Below are 23196 nucleotides of genomic sequence, written 5' to 3'. Positions count from 1 at the left end.
TTCGTGTGACGGCATCTGAAATATTTTACATGGGGAGCAAACGTTGAAGTTATTTGCGGAACAGCCAGTATGCACCGACCAAACCTACTCTCCTCAACCTGGATGACACTGTGATCCTGAAACCCCCATATATCACTACCATAAAATGTGGCAGACATGCATTTGGTGTTGTTGACTAGGATAAGGGCCTTAATTGGTTTCCTACCCAACCTTATGCCAAAAGCCAAAACTGCTCCCCAAGAGTGAGCATTAGTCTTTTTGAAGTGAACAGAGGACCCCATGTGTTCCTATCATCAAACAAAGTACCCAGGTAGCTGCAATTATGAACTTGTGTAATGTTGACTTTATTACAAAAAAGCTCTACCATCATCATCATCACTTTATTTTGATCATAAAAGATCATAAAAGTACACAGCACAGACAAATACAATAAAAAAAGTTAATCAAGTAAAATAGAGATGGATAGACATAAGAGCAAACAATCTATAAAAATGCTTTTGTCTAAAAACACATAAAATGTATACAAGGATCTATCATAGGGTGCTTTCAGTGCATTTAATTTACAATACGAGTCTGGACCCATCACAAAATGCATTTTGCTTGTTTTATCCACAGTGCACCCCAATATCTGGACAAGCCAAAAACCGCAACTTTACGTGTGTCCATGCTCAAAATTCATAATACATCTAAATAGTGACTGGGACCCACTAATTTACAGAGTGGTATTATCCATTTTTCCCTCAGAGATTTATAATTAGGCCAAAAGAATAACAGGTGCAAGATGGATTCAGGACTTACATTACAAGCAGGACAGAGATCTTCACTTACAACATCCTTGCTCCATTTTTTACAAAACTGTTTTGTAGGAAGGGTCTTATACCGAAACTGGATAAATAGTTTCCGGGCCAAAGGGGGGACAATTTCATCCATTGTGTCCTCAAAACAGGGGACGCATTTAAATGTACAAAATCCGATAAACAAGCGGCCCTCTGCTTTTGCCGGTGCTTGAATTAGTATTGCTTCCCAAAAGCTTTCCTCCAGCTTCAGTCCGGATACATTTACCATGCTGTCAGGGTCAGACCAGTACCCCTCCATCCCAAGCCTCCCCAGTAGCTCTTTTAATGCTCTGAACCAGGGAATCAAAATGATCCGCGGTCACTTTAGTAGCTCGGAGAGGAGCTCCCGATATGGCAGGAGTTCGTCCATAGCCTGTGCCAGAACATCAGGAGTTTGTAGCATACTTTGTGTGCCAACTGCCTTTGGGCAAGATCCAAATATAGGGGCACAAGAGGGGTGCTAGCAGGTAGATCTACCAGGAATCTAATGAAACGATTTTCTATTGTTGACTAACAGTTAATTAAACCTGTTCCCACAATTCGTCCCCATAGAGGGCACCCCCTAGTCTTTTTAAGTTAGATTTCCAGGGCGGGTGCAAGCTGCCTTGATAATGTTTTCCCGTGTATTTTGGTAATATTTGCAGTCTGGTGTATGAGTTGCATCTTCACCTTTTCTATATGTGGGGCCCAATTTATTGTAGGGGTCAGGCGGATACCCAAATAATCAAAGACATCAACACGCTCCAAATTACTATTACCAGCTATTACTGGTCTTTTGTTGGGCTTAACCACTCCTTTTCTAAAGATCATATATTTAGTTTTTGATTCATTCAATTCCAACCCTCGCTCATTAGAGAACATAATACAATTATTAAAAAGCTGCTGTAATCCCTGTGGCGATTTTGAAATTAGGAGCATGTTGTCAGCAAAAAGGAGAGCCTGCACCCTTTTCCTACCAATGTTAGGGGCGTCACACCCATCTCTGTCTAAAAAGTTAATAACATCATTGATAAAAAGTGTGGGGGCAAGGACACAGCCCTGTCTCACTCCACACTGAACCGAGAATAGATCAGTAAGTTGGTTGCTCTCCCCCCACCTCACTTGTGCTGTGTTTGATGAATGAAATCTGATTAAAATATCTAAAGGTTTTGTTGGTATACCCTGCAGCTTTAACCCCTTCGGTGCTCATGACGGAACGGTTCCGTCATGAGCCACGGTTGAGCTGTGCTCATGACGGAACCGTTCCGTCATGACCCCGCCCGCGCAAGATTCCGTCAGCACAGCGGCGGAATCTGCGCAGCATGGAAGGGGTTAAAACCCTCCAGAGATTTAACCGTTGAACTAGGTCAAAAGCAGACCGTAGATCTACAAAAGCCATGTAGCGCTTTCCTCCCTTAACTTGCACTTCCCTCCAATAAATGCACAACAAACAAAAGGTCTGGTCCAAAGTGCTGATTTTGTACCGAAAACCTGCGTGAAGGTCACTCAAGATATTTGACTCAGTAATCCAATCCTGGATCCGGGCTAATATTTGCTTACAGAAAATCTTTTGTACAGAATCAATGAGACTAATTGGCCTATAGCTGGGTGGGTTCGCTCTATTCCCCTTTTTGTAAATTGGGACAACCTCAGCGTTTTAGGGGAATAGGGGTACCACTGAGGATTGAGTTGGTAAGTAAGTTTATAAAAGATCCCCAAAGTGCTACATCTTCCTTATAGAGGTCATTGGGGATTCTATCTGGTCCGGGGGCCCGGGACGAGATACAAGAGTGAATTGCTACTTGAGTTTCTTCTAAAGAAAAGGTGAGACCTTCACCCTCCTTTCCCTCCTTACTGAGCTCTTCACCGGATCCCCAGAGTTCTTGTTGAACTGTGGTATCCCTTAACTCGTAGAGAGAGCCAAAATGTGAGTCCCACTCCTCTGGCTGTACTGTAAATTCTACAGATCTCCCATTCCCTTTAAGCCAGTAAGCTGCTTTACTCCAAAAGCTCTTTGGATCTTTATCTATCAGTGCATTACGTAAAGCAGTCCAGAGGGAACCCTCCCACTCCTTCTTTGCAGCTTCAATTGTCTGTTTGTACCTTGCTCTACTAGTCACTATCTCATTTCATGTTTTTACCTTTACAGCCCTTAGGAAAGCCTCCTTACTGAGCCTACATTCCTTGTTGTACCAAGCACCCTTATCAGCTAATCTCTGGTGAACACACTTGCTTCCCTTCTTTTTTCCCGGGCAGCCTAGCAAATCCCTTATCTCTTCATATAAAAGCTTGTGTCTGGGGCCTAATGTCTCCAGAACATTCTCATTGGTGGAGGCAGCAAATTGCTCAAGTAACAGGCAAGTCTTCCTCTTAGCTGCATCTAATGCCTCCAGATGAGTCTCTACCCAGTCCCATCTAATTGCCCTTTGATTGTTAGTAATTGATAAAATACCCAGATCAGGACAGCCAATTCTATCAGGCCCAACAAGGACCTGATTAGACAGATCAAGAACTAAGGCATTGTGGTCCTTATCTACCCTTATGACCACTGCCATAGCTGTAACTGAGTCCCAATAGGTTAAAGAAACAAGGCAATAATCTATCCTACTTTCAGGACATGGCCTGTTAAAAGTGGGATTCCAGTTTGGGTCAGAGGCTGCCCTTCCAGTTGTGGCTCTCAAATCATGCTGCATTGTGAGTGCCATCATTAGGGCTCCTCTCTTTGTCCACCTTACTAGGGGAAGGTCCAACTGAGGAATTTGCCACTCTCTGTCCCAGTCGTCGGTAAGGTCTAGAGCAATTTGGGCGAGGGGTTCAAACATAGAATTGAAGTCACCCACCACTAATACAGGAATATTATCCATGTAACAAGACAGGGCATGATCAAGAGTGCACAAAGTGATAGTTTCATCCTGAGCCCTCTGAACTCCATTATAGACATTAAACATCCTAGTCTTTAGGCCGTTATAGGATGTAAGCTCTAATGCAAGTACATCCTGCGAGTCCACTTGGAGGAGTTTAACTTTAATCCCCCAGCCAATTTTTACCCAAAATGCTATTCCTCCAGAGGGTCTACCCTGTTCTTTTCTTGTGACGTCAACGGCATAGGTGGAAAAACCACTTCTTCGTGGGCAGTGTAGACTCCAGGTTTCTTGAAAAAAGATTACATCGAAGGGATCTACAAACAAACACCATTCTTGGTCCCCCATTAGCTTGGAGATCCAAGCCACATTCCATACCAATATCCTTAGGAAGCAGTTTTCCAAATTTGAGTGTTTTTCCAAATTTCCCATTTCTACACCTTCAACAAACCCCAAAGCTGGGACAACCACACCCCATTTATCAAAAAAGGCACCATCTCCCGGTTCACCTCCGACTCAGGGGCTGTAGCACATATTGGAGAGATTGTTATTGGGGAGGTGCAAGTGTGTGACAACACTAGGGAGCTAGAGCTACCTCGTCTACTTTTAGGTGTCATCTGCACCTCAGGTAGGGGTCAGCTACCCCTTCTCATGGGATCCAGATGCAGCCGGGGCAGTACTGATGGTCCTGGCCACTTTGTTGAAAGAGTCAGTCTGGTGGAGGTTTCGACAGTATGTGTCAAAAGGGGTCTAAGTGTAACTCCAGCAAGGGGTCTATATCTAATAGAGATGCAGGATTTTTCTCGAGGTATTGTGCGAGAATCAATCGACAATAAACCAGTAATAATACCCGCATCATTGAAGGTAACCTCGATTGTGTCCCACATGGACCTCTGTATTGGGAGCCTTCTAACTGTTTTAATGTCATCCCTAATGATTGAGAAACATTGTCCTGCCTATGTGCGTCCCCTTCATCCAGGACCATATCTCCTCTGTCGATATCCCTACCATGTGGGGGGCCCGGGAGGTTTCTCTGGAATTGCTTTATGTTAGCTTGGGTGTTTCGATCCCCAGTTTAATGTGGCAAGGGCTGCATATATATCCTATTTGCCTAAATTCTCTGGAAATATCTGCAATTGGTTTTGCCATACTAAATGCTTCTGCTCTATTTACAGCCCTATTTAATTAGGTTGACTTGGTTTCTATGGCCACAATAGACCCACCATCAGCCCTTTCCAACAAAGAGGCAAATTTCTCTTTAAGGGAAGATACATCATCTCTCAGGGATCCTATCAGGTCTTTTAGTGACTGAATTACGCCAATAGTGATTTTGGTAGTTTCTGGCAAATCTATACAGTCAGAGCCACCCTCCCTTTTCCCCACCCCTTCTTCCTATACTTCTAGGACCTCAAATCTGTTTTACATTTAGTGGGCTTAGTGCCGATAACCATTACATATGATTTTGTGTGCTTTATGGAGAGATCAAAATGATCCATAAAATCTGCAAAGATCTCAAGTAATAGTTGCATCCCTATGGCCGTCTATGACATTGGAACAGCATCTTTTGCAAAAACCAGAACTAATAATGAACAGGAGCCCACACAGGGAGCATTACTTTTTTGTCCAACAACTCTACCTCTAAGCGGTTAGTATAAATGGTGAAAAAGAATGGGGCCAGGATACACCCCTGCTCCCCCCTGCATAACACCTCAGGTTACAGAAAAAGATCTTGTACAACAACCTCCCTGCCCAAACCTCACAGATACTGACATGTCCCTATGATTGTTCCTCAGGAAGGAGACTATTACTGGATCTTCCTCCATTGCCAACATTATTGACCAAAGCTTTGTACGGTTCACCAGATCAAGTGCTGAGGTAAGGTCCATAAAACTCAGGAAGAGGGTGTCTTTTTTAGCCACAGTGCACTTCTGGGCTAATGAGCACAGGTTCAGGCGAGGAGGCTTGGGGGTGCCGGATTTCCGGACATATTATTACCCGAGCCAACTGCAATGGCTGTCCTACTATACTGCAGGCCGCAACCAGCAGGAGATTAGATATACTATACAAAACATTAAACAGGGACTGCTACACACATTATCACTGCCGCAATGTAAAATCCCTCTGAACGTACCGCCTCTATTAAATACAGCATTGCTATGCTGGAGAAAAGCACTGCAATATACATCCGGCTGTACCCCCTATGCAGGCAACATCCCATTGCTGGGGATCCCACTACTGAGCAGTAGGTTCATGAAGCATAAAATAAGGGCATGGTCAGATGTAGGTGTGGAAACGGTGGGGGCGCCGTTCCATGGGGTGATTTTATTGGACCACAAGAACTTTATACGAGAAACCGGGGAACCAAACCACCTATACATGTTACACGTTGCGATACTGCAATATGTTAAGAAACACTGGCCCTCCAATGGGAGGAACTTCACACACATGAACTAGTTAAATCCCAATACTACATGGGGCAGGGATGTCACCTCATCCTGTGGTTATACTTGAGCATCCGGGCACATGTTCAGATACCCCTTGATGCCCTCCGAGCCAAATGGGTGGCAGATGGTGACGGGCAATATCAGACAGGGAATGGGCTGATATTTTGGAACCCCTGAAGAAGGTAACCCAAAATGCAAAGTTAAAGTTCATACAATGGATGGTCCTTCATAGAGCTCACCTTACATCACACCGCCTAAAATGGATGTTTCCAAGTACACAACATCAATGCCCCAGATGCCAGCTGGCAGGGTCGACCTAATACGTATGCTGTGGGCATGTCCGCGCTTGAGAAAATTCTGGGGGGAGGTCAGACGACTAGTAGGGGAAGCTACAAAACTCCAAATAGAAGAATCAGTGTTGGAGTGCCTGCTGGGTCTCTGTAAGCGTAAGTCACTACAGAAGGTCCAAATCCACTTCCAGGATCTGGCGCTTATAATTGCCAAAAGAAGGCCCTTGAGCTACAGATAAATCGGATATCTATGGAATGGTATGTACTGTTAGAAGCCTTTAAATGCACTAACCCTGATCATATACCTCATACCACAAACATCCAGTAGACCATGACGCAGTGCTGTTAAACACAAACTTGGTGTAGTGGACAGAAACAGGGGAGACGCTCAAGACTGTTTAAAGAAATATGCAACTAGAAAAGGATGTAACAAATATTCTGACGTGGATAAGAATGCCAGAACACGGCGGATGGGGGCAGGGGGATGGACAGTTGTCACTAGTTAAAAGTTTACCTATTATTGGTTTCTGTATAATTATATCAAAGCCCAAATGATATATAAAACAAACGTTACCGGCAATAATAAGCATTTGGATGCGACATCGTTTGATGTCTCTGTCATATGCAATGTCAAATGGATTGGAAACAATGTAAAGATACTTAAGTATGATTGATTGTAACAGATATAAATGGAAAACCAATAAAGTATGTTTTAAAAAAAGTACAGGTTCAGGTACTGTTCGATGGTATTTAAGCCAGCCTGAATCCGTAATGTAGATCCGAAATGATGATGTTCTACTTGGCCCATAGGGACGGCCTTTCCAAGGATCACCTGACCCAAGTCCTTGACAGCTGTATCAATCGAGGAGATGAACCTATAACATCTTGGATCAGCTCGGTCACCCTTTTTGCAAATGGGCACAATGATGAATTGAACCCAGGTCCTAATAACACACAAGCATTTAGTACCTTGGATAACAGGAGGGCCCAGATGTGGGGATAGCTCCTAAACCAATCTAATGCAACTCCAGCTAATCTCAAAATAGCACCTGCAACTTCTTTAGAAGAGAAAGAGAGTTGGGACTTTCCCGATGGTTTTAATACGGTGCTCTGTCCCTACTTCAAGGGAGGAAACGTGAAAAATGATCAAACCATTTATCCTCATCTATCACTGAGGTCAAAACTGGTACGTCCTCAGCTCCTATAATTGAATTGCGAGGAACCCTTCAAAAGGTGGCACTATCGTAAATAAGGCTGGCACTCAATAACCGGTCCCAAGCATTGTCCTTAAGAGACTCTTTTCTTTTCTTAATAGCCTTTTAATAAAAGGCTTTTCATATAGAAGTTTCATCTCCTTTCTAACCCTCAGAAAACATTTGGAGGGCCTTCATTAGATCCCGATGGGCCTTGGAATACACCTATTCAAACCAGCGTTCCACCCTGGTAACATTATGGCTTCTACTAGAAACAGTGGTTCACTCCCTCAAAACTGCCATAGAGTACAGAGAAAGCACTTAAGACATCTTTAGACTTAGAATTGGGGTTTAGGCAGAATTCAAGCTCATTACTCCTCCGACAAAATTGACTTCCCGAAAACTCCTCTATGATCACTTTTGTCCATTTCAGGCACATGCCATGGTTCATGGGAGCTAGATGTTTGGTGTCAGGGTCTGGCAGAAACGATTTCTGATGTGAATACTTTAAAATTAATAACAGTGGATTGTGGTTGCTCCCACAAGTCACTAGAACCCTGTAATTGGTTAGAAAATAGGATAGAGGTGGGGACATTAATATGTAATCTACTATGTTTCACAGCCCCTACCCATGTAAGTAGGGTGCCCTGAAGAGCTTGGTATAACCAGATCAAAGATTGAACTAAAAACAATTGCCTGTTCTCCTTGGGCAGTGTGCTGAAAATTAACAATTGAGGGTTCATTCCCAAGGGAAAATCCTGGAAGATCTGACAAATGTTTTGACAGGGATGGGTATTAAAATCACTACGAACCACTATTGGGATGAAAGGAGTAGAGCGTGAACTGGAGGCTAAAGAAATGCCTTGTATTTCTCCATGACCTTACCCATATAGCCAATAACATCAGAGTGACCATTAGAATTATAGATTTTTAAAATCAATACATTTTCTTTTTATTATGGAAAGTGAAGAAAACCACCCCTAAATTTTAAGAGTTTGTCTCTAACTCTTCAATCAGACAGTTCAGGGTCAATGATATTAGGATATACCCCCCCCCCCCCTTTTGCTCACTCAGAAGAGGCTAGAATAGCTGGGCAAAAACAAAATGAGCAAACCCATCTAAGAAGGGTCTTCTAACTGACAAGGTTTCTTGAAGGGCCAGTATGCAATAAGGCCGAATGAAATCTAACGAATTTGGATAATTGGCCTTCTCCTCAAGCCCTGCTATGTTCCAAGACCAAAAACTGATCTGATCAGCAATATCAGTCCTTATAGAGGGTGGATCATATCACTTCTCTCAGAACCATAAATACAGAGAGATCAGTAGGTGTTAGTAAATCTACCCTCACATGTGTATCAAGAGCATCACATTTATTCGAGAGGGGGAGGGAGGTAGCAGATTCTCTAACAAGCCCAAGATGTACCTCACAATTACCTTGGTTTGACAGGGATGAGTTCTCAGACTATGCACTGTACCCGGTCTATAGAACAATTCCAATGGCCGTATCCCGATACTCATTGCAGGATCTTCCTTGCCCTCAAAAGAGGCAAGGATTCTGCCTGCAGCCCAGCAAGCACTACAATTAACCAATATGCAACTGCCATAAAAAGGTTTGGTGTTGCATTCCATCCACCCTACCCTACATACCATTATATTTTGAGTATAAATGATTACTTAAGCCCCAGCCCTTGTAGTTTGCCAATGTGTCACTTTATTTTTAACTCTGAATAATTGTCACTGACATTTGGTGTAAGTGAGGGTATATACACCAAAAGAGCCACAAAAGGTGTACATCTGGGTGGAAGAACCAACTGGTTAGTGTTGGGCAAGTGTCCATGTGTGTCCCCACCTGAAACACTGCTGCTGTAACCTTACTTAGAGTATGTGGTGCATGCATATGCCCTAGCAAGTCTGGATCAGGGACAGAAGTAGAAAATGCATTAACCTTGTTTCCTACCTGTAAATTAACAGGAGGTACATTTTTTCCTACCCAAATATGCCCCCTGCCTTGAGCAATTGTGATCAGTAACATCTCTGCATAAGGGAAAGGCAGGAATGAAAGATGAATGACTATTCCTTGTGGCACAATTACTCTGTTATGCTCCACCAACGTTAGCTGAACTGGGAAGGCAGTTGGGCTGTACTGTTTGACAAACTGGATAATTACAAGTCTGGTGTGACAACAAATTCTCTATTAGGCTATTATTGGTTTCAAAGAAGTCAATTAGCCTTGTATTTAAAGCAAAAACAGCATCTCCAACAATATTAAGTTCATTACCAAACTACTAACCATGTGTTTCAATATTGGTCAGACATGAATCATTAGGTACCAGGTCAGAATTAAAAGGTTGTTCCTTTTCTTTTGTCCAGGCTAGTGAGAGGGATATGACGATTAATAGAGATTAAGGGAGTCAAACTGGTGAGTTGATCAGGTGTTAGAGCGCCTAATTGTAACTGACTGTTGATAGAGGCTATGTGCGAGACAATAGAGGTAAATGAGTTCATGGCCCTTGCCTCCTATACCTTTTGTAAGCTTGGGGGGCGTTTGTAGCACTAGGTAGAACATCATTTGGCTTCCCATTGTAAAATTGAGTTAGCTTAGATTTTAAGGCCTTGCAAACCTGCACTGCCAATCGGTTTCTCCCATTATTGAGGATATTCTCTACCTCCACTGTTAAGTTGTCAATGTCATGTGGAGTGCAGTTTTCAGATGCATATCTCTGAGCGGTCATAGGCTTCTTCCCAGCACCTGGAGGATGGTCGGCTGCCTTTCTTTTGCCCATAATCAAATTCTGTTGCAGATCAGTATACAGCGAAATCTAACTAACCACAGCCTAAATTGGAACCAGGGGATTATATTATTTTTTTTGAAAAAAGAAAGCAGAGGAGCACTCTATAAATCCAACAGTACGGCTGAGGTAACAGGCTTAACAGCAATTTCCAGGCATTATCTGGGCACAGGACTAAGGGGTGTGGCCCTGCCCTGCCTCTTCTTGTCGCTGACCGGTACAAATGGGTCTGCCCTTGGCAAGCAGGGCATCCCACGCAGTGGGGATTGGAGTAGCGCTATATGCCCAAAGCGAGTGTGGCTCCTCCACCCCTCCTGTCAGCTGGTGTTCACCGTGGGACTTGCAGTCCCCTCTAAGGCAGCAGCATGTTCTAATATGATTTAGGACTTCAGTCAAAAAACGTGGGCTGTGGACTTGGACAGTAATTGAACAAAATCCTTTTTTCCCTCTTGAACTGGTAGCCAAGAAATATTCTGTGGACCTTTTGGGACCATTTGGAGCACCAGAAATTATGTTCAGAATGGATGAATATTTGTTTCTATCACTACTTTCTAAACATTAATTTAAATCATGTGAATGAAATTGTCTTTTAAAGAATAGTGGTTTTAAAAAAAAAAACAATTCTTTTAATGGGGGAATTTCTTAGTTTCAGTGTCAAAAACGAATGCAATGCGCCCCGTCCTAGTCATTTCAGTGATGCATAAGCAAAGCATTGGTATGTTTAGTATTTTACTTCCAAAGATTGCTTTAAATGCAATAAGCATCTCAACCTTTTCACTCTATTTGTATCATTTTAGTAATTTTTAACTACATTGGTTTGGCAAATTCATTGTGCTAATTTCTTAACTTTAATGTTGTTTTGATATTGCTATCCATGTGTCACATGCACTTTTTGCTGCGAAAGTCCTCTCTGTTCCTGCCAACATATCAAAAATAAGCTCCACATTTCTCACAGAAGTCTGGAGATCAGCCCTAACTCACATCAAGAATGTGACCTTTCTCATTCAGTCTCACAATTTTGTTCTTTTCCTTAAAAGTACGATAATCATTTTCAAAATCCCAATAGGTTTGAAAATCTTGATAAACTTAAATATTTCATCCCCTAGAAAAAATTATATATTTATTTAAACATCAATATTTTCAAAAGTAATATTATTAAAAACATATCCCACTTTAAAAATAAATACTTGTTTTAAAAAATGACTTGTTCTATCAATCAATCAAACCACTTTATTCGGTTAATAAAAACCATAAAAGTAGTATACATAAATCACAATACAATACATGAATCACAGTACAATACACAGTAAAACATCAAAACCGAGTCATCAAAAGTATGGGCGACATAAAAAGATAAGGGAGGATATAAACCAGAATTCATTGAGTTACATAAAAATCTTGGCTGTCATTAAAACAGATAAAACAGTGCATCACTGCGATAAAAGTAATTCATAAATAAAAAGGCAGGTATTGGGAGGATAGTAACATAGAATTAACAGATACTCTTAAGATAACATAGGGTACCGTATTTTCCTAAGTCTCACAGCTGCAACTAAAAAACTTGCGATGTTGAAAATTTCCCATGGGTCATTAGGCAACTGAAGGTACAGATAAGTGGGTTTGACCTGTATAAAACCTTTTCCCTTTAAAATTGGAATTAAAAAGCTCCTACAGATAACACTGTAATGGTCACAGAACATTGTAAAGTGCATTGTGTCCTGAGTCGAGAAGTTGTCACAGGTACAGAGACCTAACTCACACATCGTTCTCCAGGCTTGCGAATTACCCAGAAAGAAATGAATTAAGTTCAAACAAAAACTTGCTAAAAGCAGGCGATGGAACGGCTTTTTGACAATCCTCAGATGAGGTTCAATCTCGGGGGAGGTTTTTAACAGGAAATAGGATTTAACTGATGGTTTCATCAACTTCAATTCCTCCCGCTCTATCGACATCAGATAAAAAAAATGTATTTTTACCCAAGCCAAGTCATGTTTTCTTATTTTATCAGGGAAATTAAATAAATCTGGGCGTCCAAGCTTAGTTAAAATGTTCTTGACATAATATAGCCATGGAATATTATTTACACTCCAACTGCAACGGGGCTTTCTACCCCCCCAGACAAATTTTAAAAGGGTCATCTGCAATGCAGCAAACAGTGCTTTATTCAGACGGATAGGAATGTTAACAAATAAATAAAGGAGTTTAGGCAAAAAAGACATTTTAATGACCGCTATGCGATCCGTAAGTGAAAGAGGAAGTTTAGCCCAGCGCGCAGCTTGATCTGTAATCTTATCAACTACCTGGCCATAATTAGCCGTTATCACCACCTCAGGGTCCCTATGTATCCATATACCAAGATATTTCACTGGGCCGACTGACCACTTCAAAGGATATTCTAAGTCAAACTCTGTAGTACCTGCCGGTAACACGGTGGATTTAGCCCAGTTAATGCCCAATCCCGAATATCTCTCAAATCTGACATATTCCCGTAGGAGCACAGATAAATGTGTGGCGGGTTCTCGGACATATAGCAGCATGTTGTCAGCATACAACGACACCACCAAAGATCTCTGTTGAAACAGTAGCGCCAACTGGGCATGCAGTTGACGCAGCTTGCACGCCAGAGGCTCTAGCGCCAATGCAAATAACATGGGCGACAGGGGGCAACCCTGCTACGTGCCCCTTTTACTACAAAAGGGATCAGAGACCCACCCATTCACATGAATCTGTGCTACCGGTGCAGTGTACATGGGGTGAATCAATTTTAAAAAGAACAGTGGCAGACCAATCCGCAGCAGGACGGTAAACATGAACTCCCACTGGAGGGAATCAAAGGCCTTAGCCGCATCTAGGAGTAGGGCTACCGCCTGGAAGTCCTGCTCAAAATAATGTAGGGTAGAAAAGATTGTGTGGAGATTGTGGATTGTGGATTGTGGATCTGGAGGGCACGAACCCGGACTGGTAGGAGCAGTTTGGGAACTAGTGGCTGGAACCTGGCTGCGATCATTTTGGCCAATATTTTGGCATCAATGTTATTACTAGTAAAGCCTCCTTAAGGGAGGTGGGCAGAGCTCCCGAGTCATACGCCTCAGCATATACCTCTAGCAGGCGCAGCGCAAGATCATCCACATAAGCCTTATAAAATTCACTAGGGAGCCCATCGAGCCCCACTGCCTTGCAGGTCGGGAGAGACATAATGGCCAGCTTAACATCCTCAACGTCAAATGGTTGCTTGAGGTATTCTAGGTAGCTTAGTGGCATCCAACCCAGTGCCACATCATCCAAGTAATTAGCTAGAAGGGTAAACCCAAAATGCGTCACTGGGACCTGGGTATATGGCAGTACATAGGAACAATGATCCTAGTAAACCCACAAAATATATCGATCAAAGGCAATTACTCAAAAACATTGTAGTTGAGACACAGTGTTATTTAATCACACTGGGCGTACATAGTTTATAGTCTTATTAAATTATTTTCAAAAGTGCCCCTAGAGCAGAGAGGGGTCGACAATCAGAGGGTCCTTTGGGAAGCATTTAAGGTTGCAATTTCGGGGGTTTGTATTGGTGCACAGGCCGGGGTCCTTAGAGATCTACGCCGCAGAATCCATAAGCTGGCTGGGGAAATAGCTACACTGGAACGGGCCTGTGCTTGCGACCCAGTCCCCGAGATGATGTCTGCGATTCGCAATCTGGTAACTGAACATAATGAGACAGTGGATCAAGAAATGGCGCACAGATCCCGGATCCCATTCTTATGGGGAGGAAGGACGCCCCAGTCGCTCATTGGCGCAGAAGTTGGCTGCCCCGCGTAGTCAGGCCTACATTACTGAACTGCTGGGGAGGGGGTACCGCATTTCGGCACTATTGAGATTAGCAAAGTTGTGCTGGACTATTATTCGGACTTATATGGGGATCGGGAACTGCTGGTTGGCAGGACATTCATGCCTACTTGGATGATGTCGGGCAATTATTCAAAAACATATATTGTAGTTGACACATAGTGTTATTTAATCACACTGGGCGTACATAGGTTTATAGTCTTATTAAATTATTTTCAAAAGTGCCCCTAGAGCAGAGAGGGGAGAAAGGGAGGTGACATGTTGGAGATTAAAGTGAAGATAGAGAGGTGAGTAGGAAGTGTAAATCACACAAATATATTATTTACAAAAACACCGACCTCCGACAACAACCAATAGTCCAACCGGGACCACGTACCATGTACCGTAGAGATAAACGTGCTCTCCATGGCCTCTGGGTGCCTCATACACCAAATATCATGCAGATTCCCAGCCTCCAGTATGCCCAGAAGTGCAGTAGTAGTTAGTCTATGCCGTGCTGCCCCTGCTCCCAACCGGTCAGCGTTAACATCCAAACAAGTGTTAAAGTCCCCCCCCCCCCCAAATATTCTCAGCAGTGGGGAAAGCAGAGCTGCGACGCCACACATCCACAAAAAATGGGTTATGATCCACATTTGGACCATATACATTCGCTAAGAGCACACCCGTACCCCCCAAGCATTCCATGCACAATGGCCAGCCGGCCCTGATCATCTATCTCTGTGCCATGAACCTGAAATGGGACTCCCTTCTTGAAAAGTATCATCACTCCCCAGGAATACGAAGAGTAGGATGAGAAAATCCGCACCCCCACCCACCGAGATCCCACATTCCGTTCAGATAGAGTGGTAAGATGGGTCTCCTGTAACACAGCTACATGAATATTCAGCCTGTCAAGGCTCGCTATCACGGTGCATATCTTTTTAGGACTGTTAAGGCCACATACATTTCATGTTAGAAATCTAAAGTTACCGCTCATATGGCTGGGGAGAATCGTAGATACATATATATATACTAAGTACATTATTGAGAACATTGCGCCAGGAGTCAACAGTACGTGTCTTCGCAGGACCGCTAAGGCCACATATATTCCAAGGTAGGAATTTAAAAGTACCACTCATGAGTCATGATAAATCTGAGATGCATAGATATACAAAGAACATTATTCAAAACCTTTTGCTAGAAGTCATGCATAAGCCAATCAGACAGTGCCAACTGTACCCCGCCCACCACCCCCCACCGGTGCCCCCACCCACTTCAGCCTACCCAACTTGCCAAAGCCATCCCATTGTTGGTAACTCAAACCCCACCACAAATAATCATTCCAACTCAGTCCAATCCAACCCAACCAACAAAAAAAACAACCAAGCACAGATGTGGTACTCCCATGAGGGGGGCGTCAGAGCGCATCTAGCCTCCCAACTAGTAGGAGGTGGCTGAGCAGTCATGGTAGCTATGCCTTTCACACAATAGCACAGTGTCCCCCAACCCCCGGTTGGAGAGAGGCACATAGCGACATTAAGTCCCAAATATAACAACCTGAGGAGGAAAGGAATGATTAAAGGCAACAGTGCTACAATATACAGAGACAGTCAACCAAACCGTAGCATAAATGACAAACTGTTGGGTCCCTACTGTTCCACAGTGTCTGAAGGCACTCTCGCCTTGCCCGTTTCAAATGTTTAGCGTGTTCAAGGGCAGCCTTAGGCTCAGTAAAGATTTTAGAGTCTCCCTCAGGACCAATGCGTAGGTGAGCTGGGTATAACATAGTGTACGGGACCCCTTCAGAGTGTAGAAACTTTTTAACAGCACCAAACTCCCTACTAGCGGCCTGCACCGCAACTGTAAAATCAGGAAAGAATGAGAGAGAGTTGCCCTGATGCACAATATTCCCCTTGTCTCGGGCCATACGTAAAATCACATCTCGATCCCTGTCGCGCTATAATTGGGTGGGGTGGAGCGCCCAGAACAGGCCCACCACGAGGGATCTAACGCCTGTTCGACTACGAACATGGGGGATAGCTGTTCGGCACCAAAGATATCTTTTACCAAGTTCTCAATGAACAGTTCCATCTTGCCTACATTCATGGATTCTGGGAGACCTGTTATGTGAATGTTATTACATCGGGAACGGGCCTCCAAATCCTCATTTTTAGCCTGAATTACAGAGAGCACCTACTCCATGTTCAACGCCTTCCCGGTGACCTCACTTAGTCTGTCCTCCGTCGCCGACACACGCTGCTCCACTTCACCCATACGAGCATTGTGTTTCTCAAGTTGTGATGACATATGGTCCAAACAATGGTTCACCGCAGCTATCGTCCCCTCTATAGACTGTAAACTGTGCTGCATGGCCAGCAGTGTTGTCTCAAGGGTGGGAGGATCAGCAGCCGGGGCGTCAGCCTTAGAGTCCTAGGCCGCTCTCTGTGAGGTCATAGAGGATTTGCACACCTCAAAGGAGAACCGGGGTTGTGTTTTATCCGTTCACCCCATAGCAAAATGCAGCACGGGCCCACAAGCCATATGAGCTCAACTATAGCGGTTTTCGCAAACAGAGGACCAGGGGTGAGTTCGGCCACAACTAGTGAGCCCCTCGTGTCACAAAGATGAAAAGCGCAATCCACCACTGCCGGGGGTGCGCACCACAGTTCAGTTAGATCACTGAGGCGCCAGATGTAGAGTTTCTCTCAGAGAGAAGCAGTTCGCCAACCAAGAGATGCCAGCGCTGTGCAGACCCCGACAGGGGCACAGGGGCAGAGTGGAGCGCAGCCTTTCAAATAACAGTCTCAAGCCAAAAACAGTAAAACAGGGGGTGGCCTCCACTTCAAGCAAGTGCAGACAGTCACACACAGCGCCCAATTATCTCCTGATGTGCTTCCATAGAACATCAGCTGCACTGCACCCCGGACTTCAGCACCTATTCAAGACCAAAGCAATGCGGGCACCATGCAAGGTCTCAGTCGGCTATTTGTCACCACAAACCGCCACGTCATTGGGTCGCCACCAGTGCAGGCCACCACACCCCCGCGTGCTCAACTGCCCGGCCACAGCTTGCAGGCCGCGGCCTGACACCCCACCGGCACCGCCTCCACAGTCACCGGCCAGAGGGTAGGCTGCCCCCCACTCACCACAGCCGGCGCCAAGCACACAGGACTCTGCAGCGCCTCCACACAGCTCCAGGCGGCCCAGGCAGGATTTGCAGGCCCCTGAGCTGCAGGGGCTCCACTCTGCTCATTTCTCCGGCGGCAAGGGCGAGCTCACAACCCAGGGCGGCAGTCCGATGGGCAGGTCACCAGGGAGCACCGAATGTGCGCCACCATCAGGGCCGGCCCCACAGACAGCTACAATGCCCACTACAGGTGCAGAGAACCCCAAGTCAAAAGTGGCGCGCCGGCCTCAGAGCCGCACGGGAGCCGCCATTTTAGATGATGATCGCCGTGATCAGTCTCTCCTCGCCAGTGAGCGCAGCTGCGAGTCCGAGCAGTGAAAACAGCTCCAATCAGGGCAGGACACTCCAGAGATGAGAAGCGCTCGCTTTTCAGCACTAAAATGCAGTGTTGAAGGTGGATATTAGGCGGATTGACGGCTCAGCCGGGCAGAGCCTCTCTAGTGAGCGGCCATCTTGCCGCGCACTCAAGCCACAACCCCCCCTTACATACATACTTGATGCCAAAGCAAGCTTCTAGGCATACACATAATAGTGGAACTATAAACAGGAAGGGTGTGTAGACCACACTCTAGGTAACACATATTATAGGGTCTGGTCACACTCTCAGTTTAAAAAATCAGAGCATGTGTGCTGTGCCCAGGACAGGGACAGTAGTCCTCTTTTCGTTATGAGTGCACGCATGCTGCACCCCTCAACGTGATGGGTCCAGGACCTTACATAGTCCTAGGCCTCTGTGCACCCGCATATATTAGTGCGACACAAGGGAAAACATGAAATTCAGATACCCATTAAAAACATGCCTGAATGCCATGCTTGAGGGATTTCATTCCCAACAGCTGGGGTACAGGGTGTGTAGGGAAAAATACGGACAGCTTGACACCAGGCACACTCACAATGTCTGCACATGTAACCCCCAACCTCTATTCAGAAGAAGGGGGAGGGGCTCTGATGAATATTCCAAGCCCCCTCAATTACCCTCCTAAATGTTTCCCTAGGGGGTATGCAAAATAATGGTAACTTGTAGTTGGAGGACATAGTGTTTGTCGGCTCCACCCCCCCCCCACACCCCCTCATCCCTCTTATCTCAATATCTAGTACTTGAAACATGACCTTGCTCATCTTTATGTCCAGGGTATCAGTGGGTGTGAATTCAGGAACACGGCATCAGCCTTGAAGCACCTTTTTCAGGGCTAACACTCAGTAGGGTTTCCATGTACAGGTAACATCAGTTCCATTTACATTTCCCTATTCTATGGTCCAAGGATCATATTTAAATGAAGTTTCTGCTATTCCCACATCTGTTTAGTTATAAAATGTGCACCTACTATTGCCAGTTTTGGTTGTCTGTTCGTTTTTTATGGTCAGGCATAATATGTCCATAATCATTCCTTGACTTAGAAACATCTTATTAAACGTATGCAACAAGAGGCATTGCGTTCTTACAGTTATTACTGGGACAAACATGATCCATATGTAAACAGCAAGCAAAAGGATTTGAAACAGTATTATTGCTGAGACTTACCTTTGCATAGTTTCAGCACACAGCACATTAAATAACTAATCTTTTCCATTGATGAATCTTTAGGTTGGTCTTTCTGATTTCCAGATGTCTGAATCAGTGGCTGTGAAGAGAGTGTGAAACGTTAGACCCAAGTAATGATGATGCCAATCATTTTTGGATTTATAAAGTTGCGGCCCGTGCAGGTATGCGCGGTGAGGTAGGGGTGGGTGGAAGTGAACATACGACGGGATAGTGAAAATAAAATAAATAAAACCACTTACCGTGCACTCGCCGAGTCGAGGATGGGGTGAGCGCAAGGTAAGTGGTTTTATTTATTCATTTATTTTAATTTCACTATCCCGTCGTATATTGACTTCCAGTTCCACCCCCCCTTCCCGCACTGCCCCCATCCCGCCCCACCGCGCTTGCCTGAACTGGCTGCGACTGGATTTATAATAAAAAAATTCTAAACTGCACTAACATGCAATAACTATGCAGCAAGAGCAGCAGCAGTGCAAGCACCCCTAATACAAGAAACTGCTGTGGGGAGTTGGGAGGGTGACAGCTGAAGCTGTGATTGGCTCCCTCACACAAAGAGTGAAGGCCAGTGCTTGATTCGTGCTTGTGGCTTAAGTTGGGGCCCACCAGCACTCATTTGGGCGGACTGGCACTTATTTTCCCACAACAGACTTTGATCCAGAGCAAGAGCCAGAGAGAAAAAAACCAAAAGGGGTAAAGAAGCAGAATGAGAACGACAAAAAACAGTGACAAAGAGAGAAAGCAGAAACCTGCAAGAGTGACATAAAGGAGCAGGGAGTGTCTGGTGGTGGATTAGAGAGGCATGAGGTGGAATTAGAACTCTGCAGCCTATGTATTCAGCAGCCTTGGTATTTCATATTGCTAGCCGTGGGCAAAACTTTGAGCCCTGGCACTTATTCTTTTACAAATAAAGCGCTGGAGCAGGTATAATACAAGTCACTGCAGTAATGGTTCCTCACACCCAGAGAAATAGCATAGCATGCACCTCTAAAACACATATTCAGAAGAGTAGCAGGATAGGCAGCAGCGACAGTGCGCACTTGCTCACACAGACAGAATGGGAACGGCATGTGCAGGAGCTGTGCATGCTTTACTTCCAAATGAAAAAGCAAAGACACGTCTTCACACATACACAAAACATACAACATGGCTAAAATGCAGGGATGTCTTACGTACACTGAATTGGGGAGGGTCTCCAATCTCCTCTCATTGACAAAGAACATTTAGAACACATGTAGAAGCATTTCACCCTTTCTCCATGTACTGCTCAGATTTCAGATGAGATTACCCTTAACACTCTTAAAAAATGTGAATGCAGAATTATTTATTGCTTTGAGTATGAGTTGTTATTTAATTACGTTGTGCTTTTAGGTGTTGTTATTTCTTGGTATCATCATTGTGAGGTTATAAATATAGCATTTGTGTGCAAGGTATGGTTTGCATTACTGTTGCGAAAATTATGAATTGCATACCTAATCACCATTTGTGCGTTTCAGTGGTGTTTCTGTTTAATTCACACCTATAATTGCACTTTAACTGTGGCTATTTACGTTAACTTCCAAAGTTGTTATTTTTTTAATATCACTGGTTAAATAGCATACATTAGGTACTATCTGAATGGCGGCCATGAAAATATCAAAGGCATTTTACTATTTACCTGGCTACTGTTTTAAAGGCATACATATGCACTCTTTGGCCAGAGGTCATGGAAGTAGCAAGTAAACTTAACTATTTATCCAGTTGCTGGTTAAATAGCAGATAATATGTAAGATGTGGCTTGTGGTTGTGCAAATAACAAAGCAACTTGACTATCTAGCGGTTTGCTGGCTAAATAAAACATACCACTGCTTAGCTTATGGTTGTGCAAACAGTAAATAAACCTCATTCTGAAACTGGCTACAAAGTAGAGATGATGCATTATTTGTCTGCCAGCCGTGTAGATAAAAAGCAACTTCACTATTTACCAGGCCTCTGGATAAAATGGCAGACATTAGGTACTAGTTGGATGTCGGCCATGCAATCAACAAAGAAGCTTTACTATTTTTCTGCCTGCTGGCTAAAAACAAGACTATTTACTCTTTGGACCATTTGGTTGGCAGCCATGGAGATTGAAAAGAAACTTCACTATTCACCCACCTGCTGGCTAAATAGCAATATTTAGGTACTATTTGAATGGCGGCCATGCAAATAGCAAGAAAAGTTACTATTTGCCTGGCTGCTGACTAAAAAGAAGATATGCTTTCTTTGGCAAGAGGACAGGCAAACAGTAAAGTTTCTTTGCTATTTGCATGGTTGCCAATCAAATAGTACCTAAGGACTGCTATTTAGCCAGCAGGTGGGTGAATAGTAAGGTTTCTTTTAATTGGTGGTTGAATAGCAGAAAATAGAAAAGAAACTTCAGTATGTACTTGGCTGCTGGCTAGTAGTCGAGATTATGCACTCACGGTTTGGCCAAAGGCTATACAAGTGGCAAACTAACCCCTCTTTATCCAGCTGCTGGCTAAATACCTTTGTTAGAAATGTGGTTACTGGTTGAGTGGGGTGTGAGCCCTGGTCAAGTAGTGTTATGATTCATTATGTACCCCAATATAGGCCTGCGTAGTCCTACATTTACTGTACCATTGTACTAAATAACAGGTATGTGCTGACCTTTTACCTAGTTAGGAGCTGCATACATTTCATGCGGTATTCCCAGAAAACTAGCCTCATTTATTATGCATGAGGTTTCTCAGAATCACAGCAGTAGTACCATCTTCTGCATCTCCTGCATAATAACTATGTATAAGGGTCATCCCTATCGTCATCCTCAGCTGACATGACACAACAAGGTAGAACCTCTGATCATACCTTTTGGGTATATAAGAACCATATCTTGGCTGGGACAGGGAGCGGAGAAAGACTTTCATGCTGACATGAGACGCTGAGGTTCCTGCACGCAGACACTCCAGCACGCAGTGGTCTGACATCCCTCACGGGGTGTCCATCTCAAGACCAAGAAGGGGTCCTCTCACTTCAGGTAATGGGGTTGTGCTCCATCCTAGGGGGATTCTTGGCTACACACCTACATACATGCTAGGTACACTAGGGTACATCTAGTTAGGGTTAGCAACATAGAAGTGTGCATTATTACTGTCATGTATTTATATGATTGCATATATTCATTGTTTTAGCACTATGGTAGAATTCTACTATCTATTTACTCTTTTGGTGCCTATAACCATTTATATCTGCTTCTGTCTTATGGTTGTTGCAGCACACCTATTTTACACTAGAATGATGCTGGTTCAATAAATGCTTATTGAAAACGTCCCCATCGTTTATTCTGTGTATCTCTCTGAGACAAAGTGAGCTGAGCGAACAGTGCTGTACTGTTTCCATGATCCCTTAGAAGACAGGGTTGTCAAGTTCGATAGTTTCCAGAAACTATTCTCTCCTTGGTAAGAGGAGTTTACAATGGCACTGTGAGCTAGCTGGTATACAGGCGCACATATCCGGCCAGGGTGTCTGGAATCAGTCTGGGCACCAGTCCCACAGTTTATATTGTCTAAACGCACAGATCCTATATAGATTTATAGGAACTACATGACATGGCACCGCCAACATTGGGTTGGTTCTTATTTAACAGTGGTCAAATCTGAGTAGTTCAGTCGTGCTTTCTCAGAGACCCCTACTCACATCTACCCGGAGACGTCTGGAGTGGGAAGGTTAAGAATCCGCTGCAGCTGAGTGGGCATATCCTATGTATTAGCTGTAAGATAATTCAAGCTTGAAGGATTATAGTTCCCTATTGTGCATAAAACCTTATCTCATTTTCCTTGAAACTCTATCAACAATGTCTGTTGAAGAGAACGCTGCGTTACAGGCAAATGCAGGGGTGGATGGGGAGAAGGAAGGTGGGATAAACATTTCAGAAAATGTCAGAAACGCACTCACTTTAAAACTAGCAGAGTTTGGAGTCTCAGCATTTGGTAGGACTGTAACATTTGTGATTGAGACACTTGAGTCATTCAGGACAGAAGTATTCTATTCATGGGTCAAATTCCCACCTGCAGATGTAGGCACTAATACATTTCATACTTACACTCCAGATAAAACATCGGAAGAATATTGTCCATACGAGGACACTGAAATCTCACTCAGTTACCAGGAGCATATAAACTGGTTTAAAGGAGCCCTCCCACACACCACAGAAAAAGTAAGACTGAGTCCGCTCAGCAGAGATGCTGCGACTTGGCAGGTCCTCGCAGCTTACACTCCG

General features: G+C 44.0%; 1 protein-coding gene across 2 annotated transcripts in view; it reads right to left on the bottom strand.

Annotated features, from left to right (window-relative positions):
- The window catches only part of LOC146796233 (uncharacterized), a 215760-nt gene that overhangs the window by 14779 nt on the left and 177785 nt on the right, over window positions 1-23196 (bottom strand). For both annotated transcript variants that reach the window (XR_014969906.1, XM_085630185.1), the window contains exon 2: window positions 18921-19020. Coding sequence is in view for 1 of the 2 variants with exons in the window: in XM_085630185.1 (XP_085486311.1) it covers window positions 18921-19020 (100 nt within the window). In the remaining variant the exon portion in view is untranslated. The remainder of the gene's footprint in view (window positions 1-18920; window positions 19021-23196) is intronic.

Source organism: Triturus cristatus, chromosome 10, assembly GCF_964204655.1.
Source record: "Triturus cristatus chromosome 10, aTriCri1.1, whole genome shotgun sequence".
Lineage (NCBI taxonomy): Eukaryota > Metazoa > Chordata > Amphibia > Caudata > Salamandridae > Triturus > Triturus cristatus.
This window is presented reverse-complemented; position numbering and strand designations above follow the sequence as displayed.